This window comes from Meriones unguiculatus, chromosome 17, assembly GCF_030254825.1.
Source record: "Meriones unguiculatus strain TT.TT164.6M chromosome 17, Bangor_MerUng_6.1, whole genome shotgun sequence".
Classification (NCBI taxonomy): Eukaryota; Metazoa; Chordata; class Mammalia; order Rodentia; family Muridae; genus Meriones; species Meriones unguiculatus.
The window spans coordinates 86,812,654-86,836,210 of record NC_083364.1 but is presented as its reverse complement, the minus strand read 5'-3'; the positions used below and the strand labels follow the sequence as shown (position 1 = coordinate 86,836,210).

At 40.1% G+C, this 23,557-nt stretch overlaps 1 protein-coding gene across 1 annotated transcript in view; it reads right to left on the bottom strand.

The window, feature by feature from the left end:
• Positions 1 to 1,513: 1,513 nt before the first annotated feature.
• Jam2 (junctional adhesion molecule 2) overlaps positions 1,514 to 23,557 on the bottom strand; it is a 60,104-nt gene continuing 38,060 nt past the window's right edge. The window contains exons 4-10 of the mRNA XM_060370677.1: positions 21,587 to 21,739; positions 15,093 to 15,292; positions 12,639 to 12,738; positions 11,506 to 11,613; positions 9,140 to 9,155; positions 6,860 to 6,902; positions 1,514 to 5,500 (exon numbers count right to left, since the gene is read on the bottom strand). Coding sequence (XP_060226660.1) covers positions 5,468 to 5,500; positions 6,860 to 6,902; positions 9,140 to 9,155; positions 11,506 to 11,613; positions 12,639 to 12,738; positions 15,093 to 15,292; positions 21,587 to 21,739 — 653 coding nt within the window. The 3' untranslated portion in view covers positions 1,514 to 5,467. The remainder of the gene's footprint in view (positions 5,501 to 6,859; positions 6,903 to 9,139; positions 9,156 to 11,505; positions 11,614 to 12,638; positions 12,739 to 15,092; positions 15,293 to 21,586; positions 21,740 to 23,557) is intronic.

Below are 23,557 nucleotides of genomic sequence, written 5' to 3'. Positions count from 1 at the left end.
TTCTTTTCTGTAGAAAGTGTGAAACTTGAGTCTCTGAGCAACAGAGGATATTACGTGAGGATGTCTTTATGAATATTTCTTTTCTGTGTGTTATCCTGAAATCTAGAAATACACTTTTCTTGATCTTCAGTTACTTCAGGTAATTCAGTGGTAGTAGAATACTTTTAGAAGGAAAAGGTTTAAAAATGAATAAAATGAGATAGTAGCATGTTCCTCTAATTACAGTAATTGGGAGGTAAGACAGGAGGATTGGGAATTAAAGGCCAGCCTGGGTTATATATTGAGACCCTGTCTCAAAACAACAGAAATTGAATAGCAATAGTTAACTACAGATCATGAAAACATGCACTTTTTTTATATCTTTAAGAACATTTATAGGTACCGCATTAAAAGTAGAAAATCATTATAAAATGGGTTTTAGAAAGTAGCTTTAGGGGAGCTGGAGAGATGGCTCAGAAGTTAAGAGCACTGGCTGTTCTGCCAAAGGTTCTGAGTTCAATTCCCAGCAACCACCTGGTGGCTCACAACCATCTTTAGTGAGAGCTGGTGCCCTCTTCTTGCCTGCAAGCAGAAATGCAGGCAGAACAGTATAAATAGTAAGTAAATTTTTTTTTTTTTTTTTTAAAGAAAAAAGCTTTAGGCTGCTCTCAAGTGTTGCATGCCTGTAATCTCTTCACCCAGGATAGCCAAGGTTACATAGGGAAGAAAAAAAAAGGAGGTGCCTTTAGTCTTACATTAAATGGGTCCTTTGTTAACACACTCTTCATTATTGTGAGAGTGTTTTCTTTGTAGAAAGTAAAAAGATGTATGTTTTTGCATTTTTTTTTTAATTTAGTGAGGTAAAAATATGAGCAACAAATCAAGACATTTCTCTCTATAGACCTAGCTGTCCTGGACTTGCTTTGTAAACCAGGCTGGTCTTGAACTCAGAGCAGTCCACCTGCCTCTGCCTCCCCAAGTGCTAGGAATAGAGGGGTGTGCCACTGCTTCTGACTCACCTTAGATTTTTCTTTGTTTTGTAATTTATTTATTAGTATTATTATTTATTACAGTTTATTCGATTTGTATCCTGGCTGTGGCCCCATCCCTTGTCTTTTCCCAATCCCACCCTCCCTACCTCTTTTTCCCCCTATTCCTCTTCCCCAAGTCCACTGATAGGGGACACCTCAGATTTCTTTACCAGTTATTACTGCTAATACGTTCCAAATCTTACTGAACAAGAAACAAGAGATGAAAAAGATTTAAGACTTGTTGGCTAGGACTGCTGGCTGCTCTTCCAGAGGACTTGAGTTTGATTCCCAGCACTTATATGGTAGTTTACAACCATTTCCAGGGCATCTGATTCCCTCTCCTGATGTTTGGTGACGCATGTGGTGCACAGACATGCATGTAGGTAAACCACATATATACATAAAAATTAATTGTGTGGAAATAAACAACTAATTGCTGAAAGGAAAATAATTTCTGTCCATCCTTAATTCATACAGTAATAATTCATAGAACACAAACTAAGTTGTATCAGAATATAATGTTTTATTAATATTCTAAGTAGATGCTCACAATTAATCATTCTTCGTGCCTCACAGATATTCAGAATTTTTAGGAACTATCTTCATGTTCACTATTAAATACCTTGGGGTTTATGAAGACCTATACAAATGGGTTTTTTCTCAGGGTTTCCAGTTGGTAGAGGTGTCAGACATGTGCATACCTACCTACACTGTAACATAAACCAATAAATAATCGCAAAAAAATCAAATGCCTTCAGAATTCAGAGAAGAAATTTGCAGTTGGGAAATGAGAGAGGGCTGTGCTAGAGCAGCTTAATTTGACCTGTCTGTTGGGAGTAGATAGAATTTCCATGGCTTGTGATGAGGACCAGCCTTCCAAGGGAAGTGTTACAAATGTATTCAAAAGGTGGAGTAAGTTGTGAAGATGCACAGTTCATTTTGATTGGTGAGTGACAACGCAGCCAAGAAAGTGGGGTGTTGCTCATTAGGTGGATTATGAAAGCGTCTGCATAAAGGAGGAGGAGAAGCATTTTAGTTTTCAGCTGTGGACTATAAGCTTAATAAGTAAAGTGTGAAAGTGTTTAGCCAGTGGAGAAGAGAGGGGAGTGTCATTGGGCATGAAAGTCCTTAGGCAAACTGTGAAATGGGGTTAGGAAAGGATGCACCAGAATAGGGGAGATTGAGTGACTAAAAGGTTCTTATGACCCCAGAAAGAAAAGGTGAGGATAACGATAGTCTGAGATGCCAGGTTTTTATGGCATCATTAGGAGATTAAAGATGGAGAAATTTAGGGATGGGGTGGTTCTGCAGCTAGAATTTACATATAACATTGTTGATGGCTAACTTTAGCACTTAAAAACAGATAATTTTATTCAGCTATGAATAATGAAATGAAAATGAATGAAACTGGAAAGGATTATGCTCAGAAACACAAACGCCTTCAGTCTTATATTGATTCTAGCCTTTACCTCCTGAGTATATGTATCTCTAGGTGGTAGATGTGAGTAGAGTCCAGGGAAGTAGAAGAGGACCATGAGATAGAGGCTTACGAATGGGGTATGAGGAAGATAGAATGGAAGGGAGACTACTGAGGGTTTTAGGGTACAGCAGGAAAGGGGGGTGGGGGTTGATAGGCAAAATGAAGTGTGCTTGGAATTACATACTTTGTAAGATAAGTTTTAAAATACCAAATCAGAGATCTGGAAATGAGAGTGGGTGGAGATGCTACGTCCCACCATGACAGAATGGTAGCAAATAGAGGACAAAGAGGTTTTCGGGCCAGGGTGGGTGGGTTGGTGAGCCAGAGGTTACTGAGGATGAAGAGAAAGTATAGGACCTGGACAATTTTAAATGCAGAAAAAGTGTGAACTGTGGATCAGTTGGACGTGCATAAAGACCCCACCTCCTCCATTAATGGCACTGCAAACCAAAAAAGCCACCAACTGTAAAAGCACAGGAATGAGATTTTGCACAACCTCTGATGTATGTAAAGCATCCAATAAGGAGTCTACCCTTTTGTTTTTTGAATTTAGACTTTGGCAGGTATCCAAGCTGAGAGGTAAGAGATTTTCATCTTAAACTGTGAAAGAGCTGCCTCACAGCTGCAGGTGCTAAGAGGGAGGAGTTTCCTGGGTTTTACTGAACAATAGGTAGCTGACTTCCTCTGCTCTCTTGAATGGGGCTAAAAAGTTTAGCTGTATGTAGCTATTTTTGTAATGTGAACTTTAATCAAAGTGAGCTGTACAGTGAAGGAAATTCTTTGTAAAGTACTGAAAAATAAACATCCAGACTTTGTTAAGTTAACCCTCATCCCAGCTAGAAATAAGCTGAATCTAGTTACACCAGCAGCATACTAAAACAGAACCGGCTATAGTTTCTAGAACTCCACCACAGTTTCACTGTGGAAAAATAAAACAAAAATGCTCTACACACTACAATTTGATACAGTGTTAGAGTTCAAGTCTCATAAAACAGATGGACAAGTCCGGATGGCAGTGAGCCATAGGTACACTAGAGAATTAGTGTGCACAGTTACGTCCTTGGTGTAGAGGAAAGCCTTCTTCAGACAATGGTTTCTGCTTAGCTGTAGACAGTGGTTCAGTTAAGAATGCAGAATAGGTATTTGGCAACAGACTTTGTTAGATTTTTACACTGCATAAAATAAATCTCAAAAGGAAGCTTTTCATCTGTTAGTGAAGTTAAGGCACTACATAATTGTCCTCTCACAATGTGGATTTGTGTCATTTAAATTGAAGCAGTTGGTCTTGTGTTGTGTGTGGGCCTGAAGAGGCATCCTTGAGAGTTCTGTGTCTACTTGGCACTGCATGAGGACAGCATTCCTCCTACCAAGACACATCTGACAGTCGTGGCATAGGGAACATTTATCCTGATTTCATATACACCACAGGTGATTCTCTGTCATTTGCTATGAGGAGTGAGGAGCTTGTATCTGGGCAAATCCCATCCCTGTTGCTGATTTTGTGACCCTATCTCTTGGAACAGAGGCATACCTTACTTGCTTGTAGTCTACACTGTGTGAGGTGAGTGGTTTCATCAGGAACCATGTGGGTTGAAATGTGTTCTGTCTTCTTTGTAGAGTTTTCTGGCTCCATTAAGTGAATCTGACCTTGAGGGTTGAGCCATTTTACAGGAGTCAGACTTTTAAGGAGTCTACTAGAAGGGTTCAAGGCCATAGTATGGCAGTGGGCATTTCCCCCATGACCAGGTCACTGCCAGCACGCAGTGACCATCTACTCCATTTATTAAGTGAATCCTGAGAATCTGCTTTGCCTTTTGGGTAGGAAAAACAAAAAAACAAAACAAAAAAAAATTTTTTTAAAGCCAACTTGTCCATATTCAAAGCTGACAAAGGCAGTAAATGATGTTTTCATGTTTATTTACCCAGAACTAGACATCCCAGTTGCATTTTGTTTTTAATATGAGTAAACCAGTCCAAACAGGACTGCTTTTACTGTTGAGCCCTGGGAATTTAGTATCCTGACACTAACTGGCTGGTGGCCTTTGCGGTTAACCAGTTCAGAAACAGACCCAGGTCTCATTTCAGCCATGGTTTCTCATGTGTCTTTGCTGTATCAAGTGGGTTGTAGATGCCAGGAGTCAAAATGAGCTTGTTCATTCACATTTTAAGTATGGAGCAAATGCTTCCCTTCCTGTGTCCCTGTTAATCACAGGCAGACTGGCAGCCTTTTACGTGCAGCAGTGAGGGACTAGCCCAGCTCAGAATTGTTTTTAGAGACATGTAAGGTCACCATTCGTGCACAGGAAGGTGTCTGTGAAGTTTTGTAGGTTTTTGTTGTGAGTTGTGGTGTCCAGGTCACTGAGCCTCTCCAGAGGAGCCTCAGAAAATGGCAGTAGCAGCTAGCAGCTCCACTCGTGTTGCTTTTGGTTCTGAGACGGGAAAGTAAACATAAAGTGCAAATCCCTGGGCACAAGACCCAGCTCTGGGCTTCCCTTACAGATAGATTGGAGACAAAGAGCCACGGAATAAGGATTACACAGAGGTAAGAAGAGGATTCTGGTAGGAATTCTGAGAGCAGAGTTTCTGTTCTTTCCAGTGTTTTCTGAACACAGAAGCCATTCTTGCATGGAGAACACATGCAGTGTGTTCCTGCCTCTTGGATTAGCTTCACACTCGAGGTGATACATTAAGTTCTAAAACTGAAGATACTGATGTGCATGTCACAAAACTCGGAGTGTTACCAGATATTTCACTTCTCTGTAGTTCAGACACAAGATGCCAGATTGTATTTGAGGTGGTGGCAAGAACATTTTGCTTAAAATACCAATTTCATGTGAGTTAGAGGTCATAAAAATTATGAGGAATTACCACTTTCATTTCCTTATTCATCTCTTTGTAAAACAAAGCAGACATTTATAATATTTGAATAACTTGTGTGACAACTGTGGTTTTGGTGCATCTCAAAAGTAGAATTCTTTTAAATTATGAAGGATTTTGTGTGCTTGAAATCCTAGAAAAGAAAAAAAAAACAAGTTTAAATGTAACATACTACTTCATATTTAAACACATTCATATAAATCTTACGAATATCAAACTATGAGATTCTTCAAGGTACAGTTAGTATATATCTAATTAAATCTAATTTTGTGGTCAGTTAAGTAAATGCTGGAAGCCATGAACCTTGAACTTGCTGAGAGTAAAGAACTGTGACTGAAGTTAGAGCAGCTGGGAGAGGCCTTGTTAGGAGCTAGGATGCCGCTGCTAGTGTACCGGGCAACACAGCAGTGTGGCCAGCACTGGGGCAGGAACCCTACCATGGAACAAAGCTGAACTAGAGAATTGTGTGTGGCTGATGAGGACAACTGAAAGCCAGAGGAAAAGTCCTTTGCTCCTTTAATTCAGAGACAAAGTCCCCTTTATGTTTGACAGAATTATTTTTATAACAGTCTTAAAGGCTTTCTCTGTAAATGATAGAAGTTGTGATATTTGTCACCTAATTAAAAGAATGTGCTTAGTGTGGTAAACTACAAAAAAATGGTGATTTCTGTTATAGATCCTAAAGGAGGTAAATTTTAAAAGAACTTTTATTGGAGGGGGGACTTTTAAGAGCAGTAAGTGGGTGTTAAATACTGCTGTCCATTAGAATCACTTCAACGTTTAAAATACTGCTGCATGAGCTCTGCTGTAAGGAATTCCAGAATCCCTTCTTTAGCAACCCAAGGAGTTCTGGGAATCCTTTCTCAGGAAAGGATTTAAGCTTCTGAGAATGTTGGATGTCCCGCCTCTGTTATATTACCAAAAAGTAGTTCAACAGGCCCAGATGCTGTTTCCTAAGTGATCGCAACCAGATGATGATTTAAGGGTTTTGAAATGCTTTTTTTCAGCAGCAGATGATGTTTTATAGCCCTAACATTTTGAAGTGCTTGGAACAACCAAAGGCAAGTTCTAGAACCTGAGCATGTTGGCAGCCACCTACTGGGTCAGGCTCCCAAGACACAGGGTATCTGGGCTCCACCTCTGCCAGTGTTTGCCTGTGAGAACTTGTGCTTCAGTTTCCTCATCTGGCTCAAGAATGACTAAAAATGCCAGACTCAGTCACATAAAGGAGGTGGATTTAAAACCGAATACCCCCATAGAAATGATGATATAAAATTCACTTCCTGTAATTGCTGTGCAAATGCCAACCATCTTCATCATGTCCACCCAGATGGGAAGGAAGCTAACATTTACTTATATCCTTTAATGTACCCATGGTAGACACCAGTCCAAAGTGTATTAAAATGAAGTCATCATGTCCATATATTTGCTTCATTTCCCTGCCATAGTCCCTAAATATACCTGTTCTGTAAACATGCTTAATAGTACTTACATTTTCACTCGCTGTAGTGGCTTTAGAGGCAGGACTACCTTTCCTGTTTGTAGAACACAAAGACAGTGTTTACTACATCACCACTTCCAATCCTGAAGCTCATCCTCACTCAACATCGACTATCTAGCCAGGCAAGAAGAAAACCCAGCAGCCCAGAATGGGTTCCTGACATTTATAGACAGTATCCAGAAAAGCCATGCACAAAGTACAGATTTGTGTCAAACCCCTGAGCAACAACATGTAGCCTAAAGCTAACATGTTAATTTTTATGGAATACACAAACAAGACTTATTTTCAACCTAATACATTAACATTAAATATTTTTAAAGTTTGATTACTACCATCTGAAATTTCATTTGTCCATGGAAAGTTTTCTGTGTTGATTTGGTTTCTAGAAGAAGCTCAATGAATTTCAAGAATCTAGATATCATAAATGGGCATAAAGTGGAAGGCAATAAAAAGTTCCTTCCTGGATTATAAAGACTCCTGCCCTTGACAGAGGCTAAAATTAAGAACGTATAAGTCTCCCTCACTGTGTATTTAAGATCATTTGACTCTGTTCAAAATCCTCCACTCCTTAACTTAATAAAAAATTGAAGTGCTCACGTTGCCTTGGGGCTGGAGTGGTACTAGGTAGTGGCCACACTTCCAGGCTGCTCTGTCTGAATTGCCTTGCTTCTTTGCTAATCCTGATGTCTTAGACTTTCTCCTGTGTTTGTACTGGGAAATCACGAGTGAGACACCAAGGTTGAGGCATTTGGGAACAGGAAATCAGTGACAGCTGAGTCTTCAAAGGATGTAGGAGAAGCCGTGGTTTCTGGGTGAGGGGGGATATGTAATGGGGACCTGCCCTGCCCATATGTAAAGAGAGGTCAGTCATAGATCACGTGCAGCAAAATTGAGCCTTTGACGATCTTACCCATGTCTCATGCGTGACTGCAACATTTTCATTAAAAATTAAGATATTTTCCCTGGAGGCTAGGGGAAGCCTCGGTGGTTAAGACCACTTGCTGATCTTGAAGAGAACCAGGTTCACCCACATACTGGCTCACAACCCTCCATAAATTTTAATTAATCAATTACAATTTATTTACTTTCTGTAATTTTAACTCCTGGAGATCTGACTAGAAGATCTAGCCTCCATGGATACTGCATGTACTTGGTACACAGACATACATTTAAATAAAACACTCAGACATATAGAAATAAATATATTTTTGCTAAAGGGCCTAAATGTAGATCAGTTAATTCCTGAAAATACATCCACTGTGCTATAACCCTCCAGCGCTCCAACATGACCATGTTAGCTTACAACATATGCGAGGTTGTCTTTTCTCTGTTACTAGTTGTTTCTAATTGGTCTACCTGCTTTCACTTTTTTTCCCTTAAAATTAACAGAGAAACCAAGGTGAACATTAAAGGATTAAAAAATTTAAAGCTTCTTACAACAATGAACCAAAGCCTAACTATTTGGAATCCTCAAAACTGCTAGCAGCATCTCCATGTGGTCTATCCCCCAGTACGTTTGTGTGTTCACTGCCTCTCTTTCCCATACTGCTCTATGCATAAAGCTCATCTTCCTATCTTCAGATACAGCAGACATCTTGATCTTGAGCTCTTTGATTTTTTTTTCTCTTCCTTCTGAACGCCATTGTGCATATCTGCTTGGCTTGCTTCCTTCGTCAGACTTTATCAAATACTGCCTATGTCCCTTGGTCCTCCATTTAAAATGATAGTCTCCATTCCCACTATTAGTATTCTCTACTTTCTTACTTGTTTTATTTCCTTCTGAATTCTTGTCACACTCTAAAGTACTGTACAGTGTACGTGCAGGGTTAGTTATTTTCTGCTACTGGAATGTAAGCTCCACAATGGGACTGATTTTGATATTGAATTCCAGTATTGATTTAATGGGTGTTTGGCCCTTTCCTTTTTTAAAACTGATACAGTGGCAGTGCCTAGAGCAGTGTTGGGTATAAAACTGATTAAATTTCAGTTAAGTTTAAAAATTACTAAGTAAAAGCTTATTTAAAATTTTTCAGTTTAGTAATATATAGAAATGTGTTTTTAAAGTTGTACTATGGAAGTACCTACAAAATTAGAAACTTTTTCTCTTGTCATTACAAGTAGGCACAAGGACAGAGGTAGTTTTTCTTGATAAAATTGGTTAATTTCTCACAAGGTTATTCTTTACAAATAAACTGTGTTTGACACTAAACAGATGATTAAGAAATAAAAAAGATAGGAAGAAAAACATAAGTATAAAGAAAGGATACTTACTGGAAGGAAGTTTCTTCTACAAAAGAACAAGTATATCATTAATGCAAGAATTAATATGCAGATCTATCTATCATGACTGGCTTGATTTCCTTTTGAGTCCAACCTGTAACATTTGTACTTCCTAAATGCAAGTTTTCCTATAAAAAGTCATACAACAAATGTCTGGGCTTTGAGGGCTCAGGGGTAAAATCAAGGATACTTTGGAGTTAGCTGTATAAGTTTGAAAACAAACTTTCAAAATTCATTAAAATGTAAAGTATATTAATAAAGTCTTACCGGCGTAATAGCTAAAGGAATAGGATTCACTTGGTATAGGACTAATATTTCCTTGGATGTTCCACGATAGTGTTACTATTGTTAAGTAGCTGCAAGTTTCCCTTTGTAAAAGAAATAAGCTTATGGGCTCTAGAAAATCATGTAGGGAGTTGGGCCTGTTGGTGCAAACCTATAACCCCAGATTCTTGGGAAGCTAAGGCAGGGTGATCATAAATTAAAAACCAGCCTGGCCAGTTTAGTGAGACCTTATCTCAAAAAAGTAAAAAGAAAAGAAAAGGCTGGCCATGTTGTTCAGGCCATGTTGTTCAGTAGCAGAGCAGTTGTCTAGCAGGTACACTGTCCTGGGTCCATTCCCCAGTACCAGACTGAAAAAAAAGGATAAGGAAGAGAAAAACAAATACAAATTAGACTTGGCCTGAGTTTATAGTTTCTGATGAGTTTATTGTTTTTGATCCCAAACAAACTCAAACATATGGTTCCTTTGACAGGTTTTCTGCCATATGAACACGGAAGTAGTAATCTTAGCTAATGAACTCCTAATGCCATGTCAACTCTTTCAGTATTTTAAGAAATACCTTTACTGACTCCTCATTTAAAAATCATTAGCTATTTTCCCAAGTAGGTAAAAGTGAAAAGAATTTTGCATAATTTTGTTTGTGCTTTCACTGTTGACCAGCAGGGGGACACGGCTAGATTCTTTTAATAAAACAGGTGAGGCCAGATTGAACTCTAATTCACAAAACAGTTCACTCTCCCTTTTACTTTATTGATACAGGGTCTTACTGTGGAGACCAAATTAACCTTGAACTTATGATCCTATTGCCTCAGGCTCCGTGAATGCTGTAATTACATGTGTGAGCTCCATGACCAGCAGTAGCTAAAGCATAAGGAATTATCTTGAATCAGTTTTCAAGGAAACATTTTTGATGTATAAGATTTACTTTAAATGTTGTTGGCAGCTTCTTTTGATTTTGTTTTATTTCAATATGAATCATTTTCAGCCTAAGTTCTAAAACTAATACCCACTATTAAACGGTAGATCTAAAATTTGTTCATGCTGTAACTTTTTGGTTGTTATTTTGCTTTTCAAGACAGGGTTTCTCTGCGTTGCCTTGGCTGTCCTGGAACTTGCTTTGTAGACCAGGCTGGCCATGAACTCGCAGAGATCCACCTGCCTCTGCCTCCTGGGTGCTGAGATTAAGGCATGTACTCCCAGTCAGGCTATTTCATTTAAAACTTCAACTTCGTACCCTTTTGCCAATGCAGCAAGTGGAATCTCTTGAGGTTTTATATATTTAAACACTGGGAGTAAAGGAATATGTTAAGAGGATAAAATGTTTAAATTTCAAAAATTAATATCAAACCATTTACAGAATTAAATGTAGTTTGAAGTTCTGAGTTCTAACCATGAAAAACTAAAAGCCTTGTCTGGAAGCATCTCTAATTCAGTAGGGTCTATGTGTGCTGTTCAGTTTTGTTTTGTAATTTTTTTTGAAACACAGTCTTCACTATATAGCTCAGGCTGGCCTCAAGCTTACTATTCTCATGTCTGTATGCTGCCTTCCAGTACTGGGATTACAGGAATATACCAGCACACCCAACTAGGTTTCTAGTAATGGCTGCCAACTTTAGAGTTGTACTTACTATATATTACTAAGTTAGACATTCAACATAGTTCTATACTGAAATGTTTCACTGGTGGTTTATTTGAATGAAATTATTTGTAAAATTACAAATCAATATCCTGAAAAACATAATTTCTAGCATGAAAACCAGGATCTCCCACATATGTTAGTACACTATAAACATCTAACTACATTCAATGTCTTTGTGCTGTTATATTCTAGGATGATTTTTTTTTTTTTTTACCCATTCTGTGGCGTTGCCCAGAATTTTGTAAAAAGGAAGCATTCTTTGGTTGACAAGGTTCATCACAACCCATATGCATGCTATTTGGACTTTGTCTATAGCAGAGTAGCAGTAAAAATACTCTCCAGAGTTGGTAGAACTTTATAAGAGAAACAGTATACCTTTAAACACAATCTGTATTCACAAGAAACATGTATCCGAGACAGATGAGTTTAACTTACTTGAAAAGTAGCCTTTTCTCTGAGCATAGCATATACTAAGGCCACATACAGAAATCACGAAGGCCACAACTGCTACAGCTGCTATGATGCCGTTTATGTTGAGAACATCTGGAATGTGAAGTAAAGCATGTGTGAATTCATGTTAAATATATGGACAGGTGCTGTCATTAGATCCAACAGCCATAAAAACTCTCCTTGCTAGCTATGATGAAGTTAACTATGCTTTTGAAGCCTACTTAACTAAATTAATTTCAAGACATGGCTCAAAACTGATTGAAACTATTCAGACAACCAAGCTTTGCCAAAATCTTAACTATTAGGACCTGCAAGATGTAACAGTGAGTAAAGGTACTTGCCATCTAACCTAAACAACTACAACTGAGTTCAAGCCCTGAAACCCTTTGACATCTACACATGCCCTGGGTTTGATCCTACTGTTGGGCGTGGGAGACGGGGTGTGCTCTGAAACTCATATTTCCTAGGAAAGATTCTTAAGCTGTCTTTCTCTTGGTTTCTAAAAGTCATTTTGTGAAATATAGTATATTGTACCTACATTTTGAACAATCGAGGTCCATAACTATTCCATGTGTCTTTTGGAAAACCTACCCTACAATTAGTATAAGTTTGTGTGTCAGGGTATTGATAGAGCCGTCATCAATGACTTAGTGATGATCAGCCAGAGGGCTAACATATACTCCTCACAGCATACAAGTGCTGCTGTGTTATTTTAGTGTAACCCCACGAAGAGAGTCTGCCGCTACAGACTACAGCATGTACCAAGTTGGTGGCAGCCATTTATGTGGGCCTGAACAATGCGTACTGTAGCACACTTAGCCATTTGAAGGACAGAGTTCTTTGAAAAGTATATTTTAAAACACTTATTTGAAAGTTAAAATCTTTGTTATAAGCTAAATTGTCTTGCCTTGATTAGAAGACAGACTGAAAACAGCACTGTTGTTTTTTGAAAACAGCACTGTTGTTGTTTTTTTTAATTTTAAGCTCATTTTAAACTGTTCTTCCCACTTGTCCTTCAATTTACTCAACCCCTCCAATCCCCTTGCTCCTTTAACCATCTATCTTACTGACCATTCTATACTTTACTCACACACCAGTTCTCAGTATTCCACGCTTACCTACTTGCATTCGTTTCCCAGGACACCTGCGATATCCGACAGAATTGCGGGCTTCACAGTAATATTCTCCACTGTCCATCTTGGAAATCATGTTAAATTGCTATTTGTACAAAGAAAAACAAATAGACCTTTAAGCTATAAACCTGTTAGTAGACTCCTGAAATAAAATACATTCTTTGAATTTTGTCATGAAGTGGGTCTATTCTTTGTGACAGACTCAGAACTTTGTATTTTTCTTGTGACATGAATTATCTACCAGAATCTTCCAGGACTTTTAAGAAGTAAACAGCCAGGCCTGTTTAATTTGACAGAAAAAAGATGGGTATATCAGAGGCAGTCTGTCTCTTTTTCTTTCTCCATTCCTCCCCTCCCCTTCTGCAGTATGTCCCTATATAGGCCAGGCTGGTCGCAAACCCTTGATCCTTCAGTCTTTAAGAAGCATTACAGGTATGTGCCCCTCAGTAGCTCTAACGTCTGGGAAGTGCCTTCCATAGAGCAAGACTCCATAGGGAAAGTGCTAGTGTGCTTTCCTAGTCACAGTGAGTTCACTGCGGGACCAAATCGTGAGCACTTTCTCCAATGAGTCAGAGATAGGGCCAGGAAGTAGCGCAGGCCCAGGAAACCTCAACTGATGTTCATAGGATTGTAAATTATAGCGATTCGAGAGTATTTGAAAATCCTGAAAAGAAAAGTGTAACCCTCTGGGCAGTGGTGCTGGGGCAGAGCCAGGTGGATCTGAATTCAGAACCAGCCTGGTCTACATAGTGAGTTCCAGAATAGCCAGGGCCACACAGAGAAACCCTGTCTCAAGAAAAAAAACAGCAACAAAAAGTTCAACCCTTACTACTTCTCCCTGCCATACAATGAGAGGTAAGAATTTTATATGAAAGACTTCATAATTTGTACTGGTAGTTTTATAGCCTTGGAGAGTTTCTGGAAGGAAAGAAAAAAGGGAGGGAGCTGGAGGTAAGGAAGAAGAGCCTGCACCAGCTTAAGCTGCTCATGGGCATAAGGCGTCCTTACCACATACCCCAAGGGCTGATTGCCTGAGGAGAGTGGGTCCTAGCATTTCAGACTTGCCTCAGAGCCTTTATCACGCACTCAGAAAAAATAAATCTGAAAAGTAAATATAGCAGCATGTGACGACAGGATTTGTGCCCAGTTTCACAGTGTCAAATCTCTCGGACCTGGTGACTGGAAATGCTGAAACATGGCCTTATTTTGAGGGCAGCAACCTCCACTCTTTTTTTTTTTTTTTTTTTTTTTTTTTTTTTAACTACAGGGCCAGTGTGCTTTCCTGGGCATCAGAAGGTCTGGTTTTTAAAGGACACTGCACTAGTAGAAAGAATAAAAGGAAGCCATGGACCTCTACTTCAAAATCCCTAAGACGGTTGTTAGTATTATCTTACCTATAAAGGTTTTGTTGTTGTTTTGTTTCTGTTTCAAGACAGGGTTTCTCTGGGTAGCCTTGGCTGTCCTGAACTCACTCTGTAGACCAGGCTGGCCTTAAACTCACAGAGATCCACCTGCCTCTGCCTCCCTGAGTGCTGGGATTACAGGTGTGCACCACTGCGCCCTGCAGGGTGTTTTTCATGATAGCTGTAGTGATTTTGCTTTGCTGGATATAAAATATTTAAAACCCAATGTGATAATATCTTGATTGGAAACAAAAGGTTTCAAATTAAATGATCTTTTTTCTCTCCCATCTCTACTCTAAAAAACAAGAAAAAGTAAAAACAGTCATTAAGTTTCAACAGCTCACTTATGGAGCTTTATCAGTTATCTCTAGGTAAGAAGGAGACAATTGGAAATTCTGGACTAAGTTTATGGTAACATATGTGTAAATCGCAGAGACAGAAGGAGCTGGACCTGTGAGACAGTTAATGACTCATCTATCCTAGCATGGTTTCCTAAGGTCATTGTTTCCATATGGTTAGCACTGGGGTCCAGGTATCCCCAACTGAGCTTTTTTTAAAGTGGTTTAAATTGAGACTGAGGTTAGTGATTTTTCTAGGCCAAAGAGGTAACTATAGAGTACCAGCTGATCCATCATGACCAAAGTTTGGCCTTCCCTGAGTTACTGGACACACCTTGTTTTGCTTAGCTCCCTGGTTTTTTATACCATCTTCACACTCCCCACAGTAGTCTGTTCCATCATTCCTTAGTGCCTGTACCATCTGTTAAAGCTTGGTCTGGTGCTGTATATTTTGATACAGATTACTGGTCCCCCAGATCTGGTTGCTGTCTAGATGAGAGCAAATTTTCACATTTGCCTTTCTCACGTATGCTTGTCATTGTGTGCACCTTGCCTGAAAATTTACTCCTGTTTGACCAATACAAAACCGATACACCTGGGCAGGGCAAATGGAGTAGGCAGGGCTAAGGTTTGTGGGCTTGGAGGACAGCAGAGGATCACGGAAAGGAGACAGTAGTTTATACCTGAAATGAACTTACCAGAATTCCAGATTTTGTATTCATTGTATAGGTGCTATTGTTGTGTATGCCACGTTTTGAATTCTCTAGCAAACTTGTGCCATCTTTAAACCATATGTACTCAGGAGCTGGGTTTCCTTCTTTATCTTGACATCGTAGCTCTACAACACTTCCGCTCATCACAGAAGTGGGTACTTCACATGAAGGAACTGCAGGAGCCACTGGACACAGAAGCCAAATAGCATAGATTATTTATTAGCTGAACATGAGTTCTAATAGTTCTGTACTGAGTGGACACCTGAGATACAAATGGGCCACTATTCACTGGACACATTTTGTTTATCCTCGAGCACACAATATACCATAGTTTTCATCCCTCTTGCTGTCGGGTAGGTTACATATGTAAGTTTGGCCAAAGAAATATCAGTAAAAGTGATAGAGCCATTTCTATGTCTGACCTATGAAAACTTCATGTATGCTTCATTTGCTCACCTACTATCAAACAGTTGTCAGTACACTTGAACTTAGAAAACCATGTACTGAGAATGCCAGACCTATATTTTTCTGAGTCTCCTCATTTCATAAAATAGGATGTTATGATGGTTCAAGTATGAAATATCCTCCTTGGGTTGGTTCACGTGTTTCAACACTTGACCTATAGCTGCAGGTGGTGTTTGGGGAGGTTGTAGAACCACTTGTGAGGAAGTGTGTCACTGAAGACTAGCCTTGAGGTTTATAGCCTACTCCTGCTTCTGGCCTCTCTGCTTTCTGCTCAGCCAAGCTATGAGCAAGCAGCTTCATGCTCACTTCCACAGATGAGCTGGTCCTACCTTCCCAACTTCCCCACCATGCTGGACTTAATCTACTCAAGACATAAACCTTCCTTAAGTTGCTCCTTGTTGTTTAGGTGGTCACAGAAATGAGAAAAGCAACTATTAGCAAAAAAGGACCCAATCCCTGACACTGTTAATGACACTCTGCTATGCTTGCAGGCAGGAGCCTAGCACAACTGCCTTCTGAGAGGTTTCATCTAGCAGCTGATGGAAACAGATGATGAGACCCACAGCCAAACAATAGGCCAACCTTGGGGTGTCTTATAGAAGAGTGGGAGGAAGAGTCAAGGGAACCGGAGAGGTCAAGAACACCAACACTGCAAGAAGACCAACAGAATAAACTAATCTGGGCCCATGGGGCCACAGATTGAACCCCCAACCAAAGAGCATACATGGGCTGGCCCTACACATGTGTAGCAGATGTGTAGCTTTTTCTTCATGTGGGTCCCCTAACAAGGAACAGGGGCTGTCTGACTCTCGTTGCCTCCTTTGAATCTCTTTCCCCTAGCTGGGATGCCTTGTCTGTCCTCAGTGGGAGAGGATGTACCTAGTCCTGCTGCCACTTGATGTGCCAGGGTGGGTTGGTACCCATGGGGGGGGCTCCCCTTCTCTTAGGCGAATGAGAAGGGAAATGGGGGAAGGGGTATGAGGGTGGAACGAGGAGGAGAGGAGGGAAGGGGGCTGTGATCAGGCTGTAAAGTGAATAAATAAATTAATGAATGAAAAAAAAACTGGCACCAAGAAATGGATGCATTTCCAGGACTCTGACCACGTGGTTCATAAGCCTTAGGAACTGCTTTGCAGGACTGTAATAGATTTTGGAGCTGTAGACTAAAGAAGCCTTGTAATGCTATAAACAGGTTAAAGTATTATTTTTGTGGGAGTGTGAAAGAGTGCTAGTAGAAGAGTGAACACTAAAGACTGTGCTTGCTTATAAGGCTTTGGGGGTTGGGGATGGGCATCAGAAGTTGGAATAGAGGTCATTACTATGACATCCAGACAAAGAGTCTGGCTTCTTTGCTGCAGTGTCCTGAAAACTGGGGTGAGGCTGAAATTTAAAAAATAGTAGACTAAGTTGTTTGGCTGAGGAAATGTCAAGACAGCGTAGCATCCAAACTGTGTGTGGTAACCATGGTGACTCTTCACTGCTTCTTCTCAAATTTTCAAGGAGAAGGTAGAAAGTTGCAGAAGTGATGGTTAGCAAGGAAAGGTGCACAAAGATGTTTGTTTAAACTACAGGCAGCAGGGCCAGGTGAGTTCAGACAAAGCAGCTGTAATTGTTATACATGTTGGGGCCATGAAGAACAAAAGGGCACCTTGAAGGAAAACCCGAACATCAAAAGGGTGCCTTGAAGGAAAACCCTAACATCAAGAACAGCTCCATGGTGTAAGAATTCAAATTCATGTACAAGAAGCATTCCTTAAAACATAGCCTTTTAGGTATCATTTTGTAAAACAGACATCAAGGGAAGAGTTTTCTCTGAGGTCAGTAGCAAAGAGGCAACAATTATAGATGTGGTCCAAGAAAGTCAGGACACATCTTCAGCAGGCTACAGTATCTGGCATTCTCTCTGTGCTGCTGGATCTCCCTGCCCCAAGGCATTCTGGTGGCAAGAGAAAGGCAATTATGGCGAGATCCCAGAAAACTGATGCAACATCTGTGTAGCATGTCAGATTCTGTGCATGGAGCTGCTGTGTGAGCTGTGTATGAAACTGACAGTAAAACCCAAGCTGTAGTGAGACCCTAGGATATTAGAATTGTAAAAGGGTCTGGACATTTTCTGAGAAAACAGGCAGGAGCTGTCCCAAAAGAGAAGCCACGTGTGCCTCAGGAAACTGAACAGTAGGGGCATGCAAGGTCATTAGGCCCAGATGATGATGAAGAGCCCCAGGTAGTGAATATGGAGCCGAGAAGTTTGGTACTTTTCTTTCTGTCTTGGCCTTGCTTTGGACTAGCCTTTCCTTGCCATGAACCATTATTCTCTTTTGGAATAGGAATGTTTATTCAGAAACACTGTATTTTTAAAATTTTTATAGAGGTTCATATTGATTGCCTTTAATGATTTAAGTCTTCAGATTTTAGAAAAGTGTTTGGACCATGCGACTTGTGATTTTTGAAGTTAGACTGGATGAATTTCCTCTTTTTGGATATCCACGAGTATATGAGAATTGGGTAGAACAGCAAGATCTGAATATGAATTGACCTCCATGGACTCATGTATTTCAATACTTGGTCTCCAGTTGGTGGCACGTTGGGAGAGCTTTAAGAAGTGGTGTCGTGGGGCTGTAGTGATGGCTTATTGGTTTGGAGCACTGTCTGTTCTTCCAGAGGTCCTGAGTTCAACTCCTAGCAACTACATGGCTCACAAACTTCTATGTCAGGGTCTGATGCTCTCTTTTGGCATTCAGGTGTACATGCAGTCAGAAAACTCATATACATAAAGTAAATAAATAAATCTAAAAAAAAGTGAGGTCTTTTATCTTATTGTTATAAAATACTTTTTAAATAAAAAAATACATAGGGTCTCATTGGATAGAGTGGGTCTTTGAAGTTGAAGTAAAACAGAATTTAGTAGATGTGGTGGTTTGAATAGCTTTGGCCCCCATAAACTCATGTTTGAATGCTTGCCTCAGAGTGAGTAGCACTATTAGGAAGTGTAGAGTTGTTGAAGTGGGTGTGGCCTTGTTGGACAAAGTATGTCACTGTGGAAGCAGGCTGTGAGGCCATATATGCTCAGGCTATGCTTAGTATAGTAGACAATCTCCTGCTACCTACGGATCTCCTGCTACCTACAGATCAAGGAGCCTACCTACCTCTTGGCTCCTTCTCCAGCACCATGTCTGCCTGGATTCTGCCAAGCTTACCACCATGATGATAATGGACTAATCTTTTGAAATTGTAAGCCAGCCCCAATTAAATGTTTTCTTTAAAAGCGTTGCCATGGTCATGGTGCTTCTTCACAGCAATAACTCCAAACTAAGGACTGGGCTATTGCTATGATAGGCCTGACCAAACCTTTGCTTTGATGAATGTGGATTTGGGGACTTTGGATTAGGAAAGCAGTGGAATGCTTTAAGTGGGGCTTAATGGGCCTTCCTAGTAGAAGCATAGAAAACAGTGGTGCTGAGGGTGATTTGAACTGTCTAGGCCTGACTCAAAGGTTTCAGAGGAGAAGAATTTTAGTATGTTGCCTAGAGATTGTTTTTGTGTTATTCTGGGGAGAAATGTGGTGGAATTTTGCTTTTATCAAAAAAGTCTGCCTGAGGCTAAGGTGAAGAGATTTGGATTAATTGTATTGGCAAAGGAAATCTCAAGACAGCCTAGTATAGATTCTGTTCTGTGGTTTACTCTTATGAAGAGTGTTTTGATGAAACAGAGCAAGCTGAGCAAGGAAAAATTACAATGTATGGTTCAAGGATTAAAGGGGCATGAGGAAGTAGAATGGAGCTAAATCCTGTGTTCAAGGAGATAAACAAATTAAAGATAGTAAATGGACTTAAGGAAGTGGTGGCCTCAGGCAAGATCCTACCTAGCTAAGTTTTCATCTTATGAAAAGGAACTAAAGAAAAAGTTAGGTCCAAACATGGTGGTACACACCTTTAATCCCAGCACTCAGGAGACAGAGGTGTGCATATCTCTGAGTTCAATGACAGCTTTGAACTCTACAGAGTTCTACAGAGTAAGTTCCAGAACAACCAAGCTTAGGCAGTGAAGGAAATCACCAAAAACTGAAAGCTAAAAAGTTGAAGGTGAACAAGGGAACCATGTTTCAGTCTCAGCAAGCATCAGAACTTGGTAGCTTCAATTATGTGGTTCTAGCTTTAGAGTCAAGTATACAAGAAATGGGTTATGGAATCTCCCTCCCCTGAGGCCATGGGTGTGGCAGTGATGTCTCTGTATGAAAGTCCAGAGAGTCCATTGTGTGAAGCTGTGAAGTTGAAGCCTGGATTGCCTTAGAAACCCCAAGATGTTAGAGATGCCAGAGCTGTGAGATACCTCCCAAGGAAAGCTGCTAACAGGGAGTGGAAGCAGTCCAAGAGAAAGAAGTGTGTTGCAGTCAACAAAGCTGAAAAAAGTTGAAGATCTGCAGGGCATTTTGACATTAGATGTGGAGATGCATAGTTTGGATTTGCCCAGCTATTTTCAGTTATGCTTTGGTCCAGTATTTTCTCATGGTGCTCTATTTCCTATGTTTTAGAATGGTTATGCATATCCTGTACTATTATATGTTGGAAGTATGTGATCTGTGGTTTTGATTTTGTTTTTATAGGGGATTACAGTGAAGACACTGCATGAATCTCAGAAAGAACTTTGGACTTTTAAACACTGTTGAGACTGAGAGGCTGTGGGACTTTTGAAGTTGAAATAAATGCATTTTGCATTATGTTTTGGCCACAAGCCTTTGGAGGCCAGGGTTGTTTAAATAGGTATGCCTCCCCTCACTGACTCATGTGTTTAAGTGCTTGGCCCATAGAGAGTGGCACTATTAGGAGGTGAGACCTTGTTGGTGTGACACACTTCTGTGTGTTAGTGTAGAGAGGGGCTTGGAGGTCATATATGCTCAGGCCTTGCCTAGTATTGTACACAGTCTCCTGCTACCTGTGGATCAAGATGTAGAACTCTCAGCTCCTTCTCCAACATCATGTCTGCCTGGATGCTGCCATGCTTCCTGCCATAACAATGGAATAAACTTCTGAAACTGTAAGCCAGCCCCAATTAAATGTTTTCTTTATAAGAGTTGCCATGGTCATGGTGTCTCTGCAGAGTGGTAAGACCCTAACTGAGACAGTAGATAACTATTAATAATCTCCTAGAAAACCCAGGACTGACAATGGTAGGCAAAATTTTGAGACAGTCCAACAACTGTCTCATCTTTAGTATGTTCATACATACATACAGTCTCAATATAAAAGTACTATGGAAAAATATGGCAGCTGTAATTAAGATTCCAAATCCATTGTCTGTAATATAGATATAGAAAGGTGGATTTGGCCACAAAACATGTACCTTTTAATGATTTACTTATTTATATTTAATGTGTGTGACTGTTTGCCTGTATGTATATATGCATGTGCACCAACTGCATGTAATGCCTATGGAGTCCAGCAGAGGGTAGTAGATCTTCAGGACCTGGAGTGACAGAGGTTTTTCTTGTGAAAATCATATAGATGCTGGGAAATAAATGTGGGCCAAACTCAGTTATCTGTAAGAGCAGCAAGTGCTCTTAATCACTGCTGGCCCGTTTTGCCAGTTCTCAGCATGGGCCTTTTAAATGGAGGGTTTATTCTGGCTAATTACTGAAGGAAATGCCTAGCAATTCTAAGTGCAATAGAGATCTAGCCTGCCTCTGTTGTACTGAAGATGAAAGGGTGAGGTGAGAGGGAACTTATGTGATACCACCTAGGCTATTGGAAAACAAACTAACAAAAAGCAGAATCTTGGGCAAAATGTTCAGTCTTAATCTAATTTGTGGAAATGAAAATTAGTGATTTCAACACCTATTGAGATGATGGGAATGACCTGGCTCTTGCTGAGAAGGTGCTTTTAGATTTTATGGCAGTCTTGGTTGGGGCTCTGAGTCAGTGTCTTACTCCCCATGCTGGGGGATGAGGACGGGACAGCTAACAGCAGTTACACTTCTGCATGCGTGGTACCCAGTTACACATTCGTGTACGCATTACCCAGTACTTGTAGAGTAACTGTATCTTCCTGCAGGTTCTGCCCTTGCTCAGATGGAGCACTGACTTCACAGCGATACTTTCCAGCATCACTTCTTGTAACATTTTTGATCCGTATGTTGAAATCTATCATCTCAGCACGATCCTTAAAGTCACCTTTTATGGGGGAAAAGATAGTAACATTAGAAATAATGCAAACAACTTTGTATATAGCATCTTTCTCAAGTCACTTCACTCAAAATTAAAGCATTTGTTTTCCTGGTAAAAACCCAATTTCAAACTTTGACCTTACATATGCATATCATGTATTTTGGAGGACATTTTTAGACTATTAAAAAAAGGACTGTTTAGAGCCAGACATGGTAGCACACACCTTCAATCCCAGCACTTGTGAGACATAGATAGGCTGATCTCTGAGTTTGAGGACAGCCTGGTCTACAGAGTTTCAGGACAGCCAGGGCTACACACAGAGAAACCTGTCCCCCAAAATAACAACAAAAGACTATTTAGCTTAACACCTCTCCCCCTCTTTCTTTCTGAGACATGGTCTCACTATATAGCCTTTGCTGGCTTAAGGCTCTCTAAGTAGACAAGTCTTTTGATATTTTGGTCTTGAACTCACAGAGATCACCTACGTCTGCCTCCTGAATTCTAGAATTATAGGTGTGCTGGAACCACCATACCTGGCACCATGATTGGTTTTAAAGAACTCAACCAAATGACTGCCTTGCCACCTTTCTAGGATCTATTTCTGCTTAAAAAGTGAAGAGCTTGATTTAACTGGTCAAAACAGTAACTTTATATATAGTTATTCAAATGATACCAGAGAGGAAAAGGTAGGTTGAAAGGATCTTAAATACATTATCTTGATTAGGTTTTTATAACAACAAACACTGAGTTAAAGTGGGAAAAGATGCTTGCTGCCAAGTCCAAAACTCTGAATTTCATCCCGGATTTCCACATGGTGGAATGAGAACCAACTCCTGCTGGTTGTCCACATGGCATGTATAAATACATGTAATAAAAATAAAATAAAATGGGGTTTTGTGTAATATACAGGTGCTCGAATTGACAACTGTAGAAAATTATAGAGAAAATACCTGTTCTCTTAGCCATTTGAAACTTACAGTTTTATCTTAATGGGGCAGAATCAGATGACATATTTTATTTATTTGATTTTTGATATAGGGTTTCACCACATTCCTTTGAGTGTTTTAGGATTCATTATGTAGACCAAACCAAACTTGCACTCCCAGAGCTCTGTCTTCCTCTACCTCCTGAGTGACTGGGATTAAAGAAAAAAACATGTGTCCTTCAGTGGCTATTGTGGTTTGAATAAGAAATGTCTCTCATGGGCTTATGACTTTGAAACCTTGGCCCTTTTGTCTTGGAGGTAATTGGGCATTTAGGAGGTGGAGCCTTGCTGGAGGAAATACATCACTGGACATGGGCCTTGAGGGAGTATAGCTTCACCCCACTTTCTTTTGTACATCTCCACTTCCTGTGTATGGATAGAAATGAGATCAGTAAGCTTCCTGATCCGGCTGCCTTCCCCACTATGACGGACTCCATCCTCTGAGTGCCGCAATAAACTCTCTCTTCCTTAAGTTGCTTGCGTCATAGTAGTTTATCACAGCAACAGCAAAGTTCCCTACAAACTAACAATGTAGTCCATCCATTATCACATTTTAATTAATAATAAATTATACAATCAGTGGGGAGACGAGAGAGTTAAAGACATGGACAACAAATGCAAAATACTTGCTAACAGTTATTGTAACTAACAGTCTAACTCTGCAGGCTCCTTTGCAATGAATAGTTCACAGTGCCTAACACTCCAGGCTTCAGGCTTGCTTTCTAGAGAGAAATGGGAAAGAAGAGGAGGCTATTATTACTGAGCAGGATCCCTCTATCCCAATCTCATACCTTTTTGTTTTGCTTTGCTTGAGATAGGGTCTCTCTTTGTAATCCTGA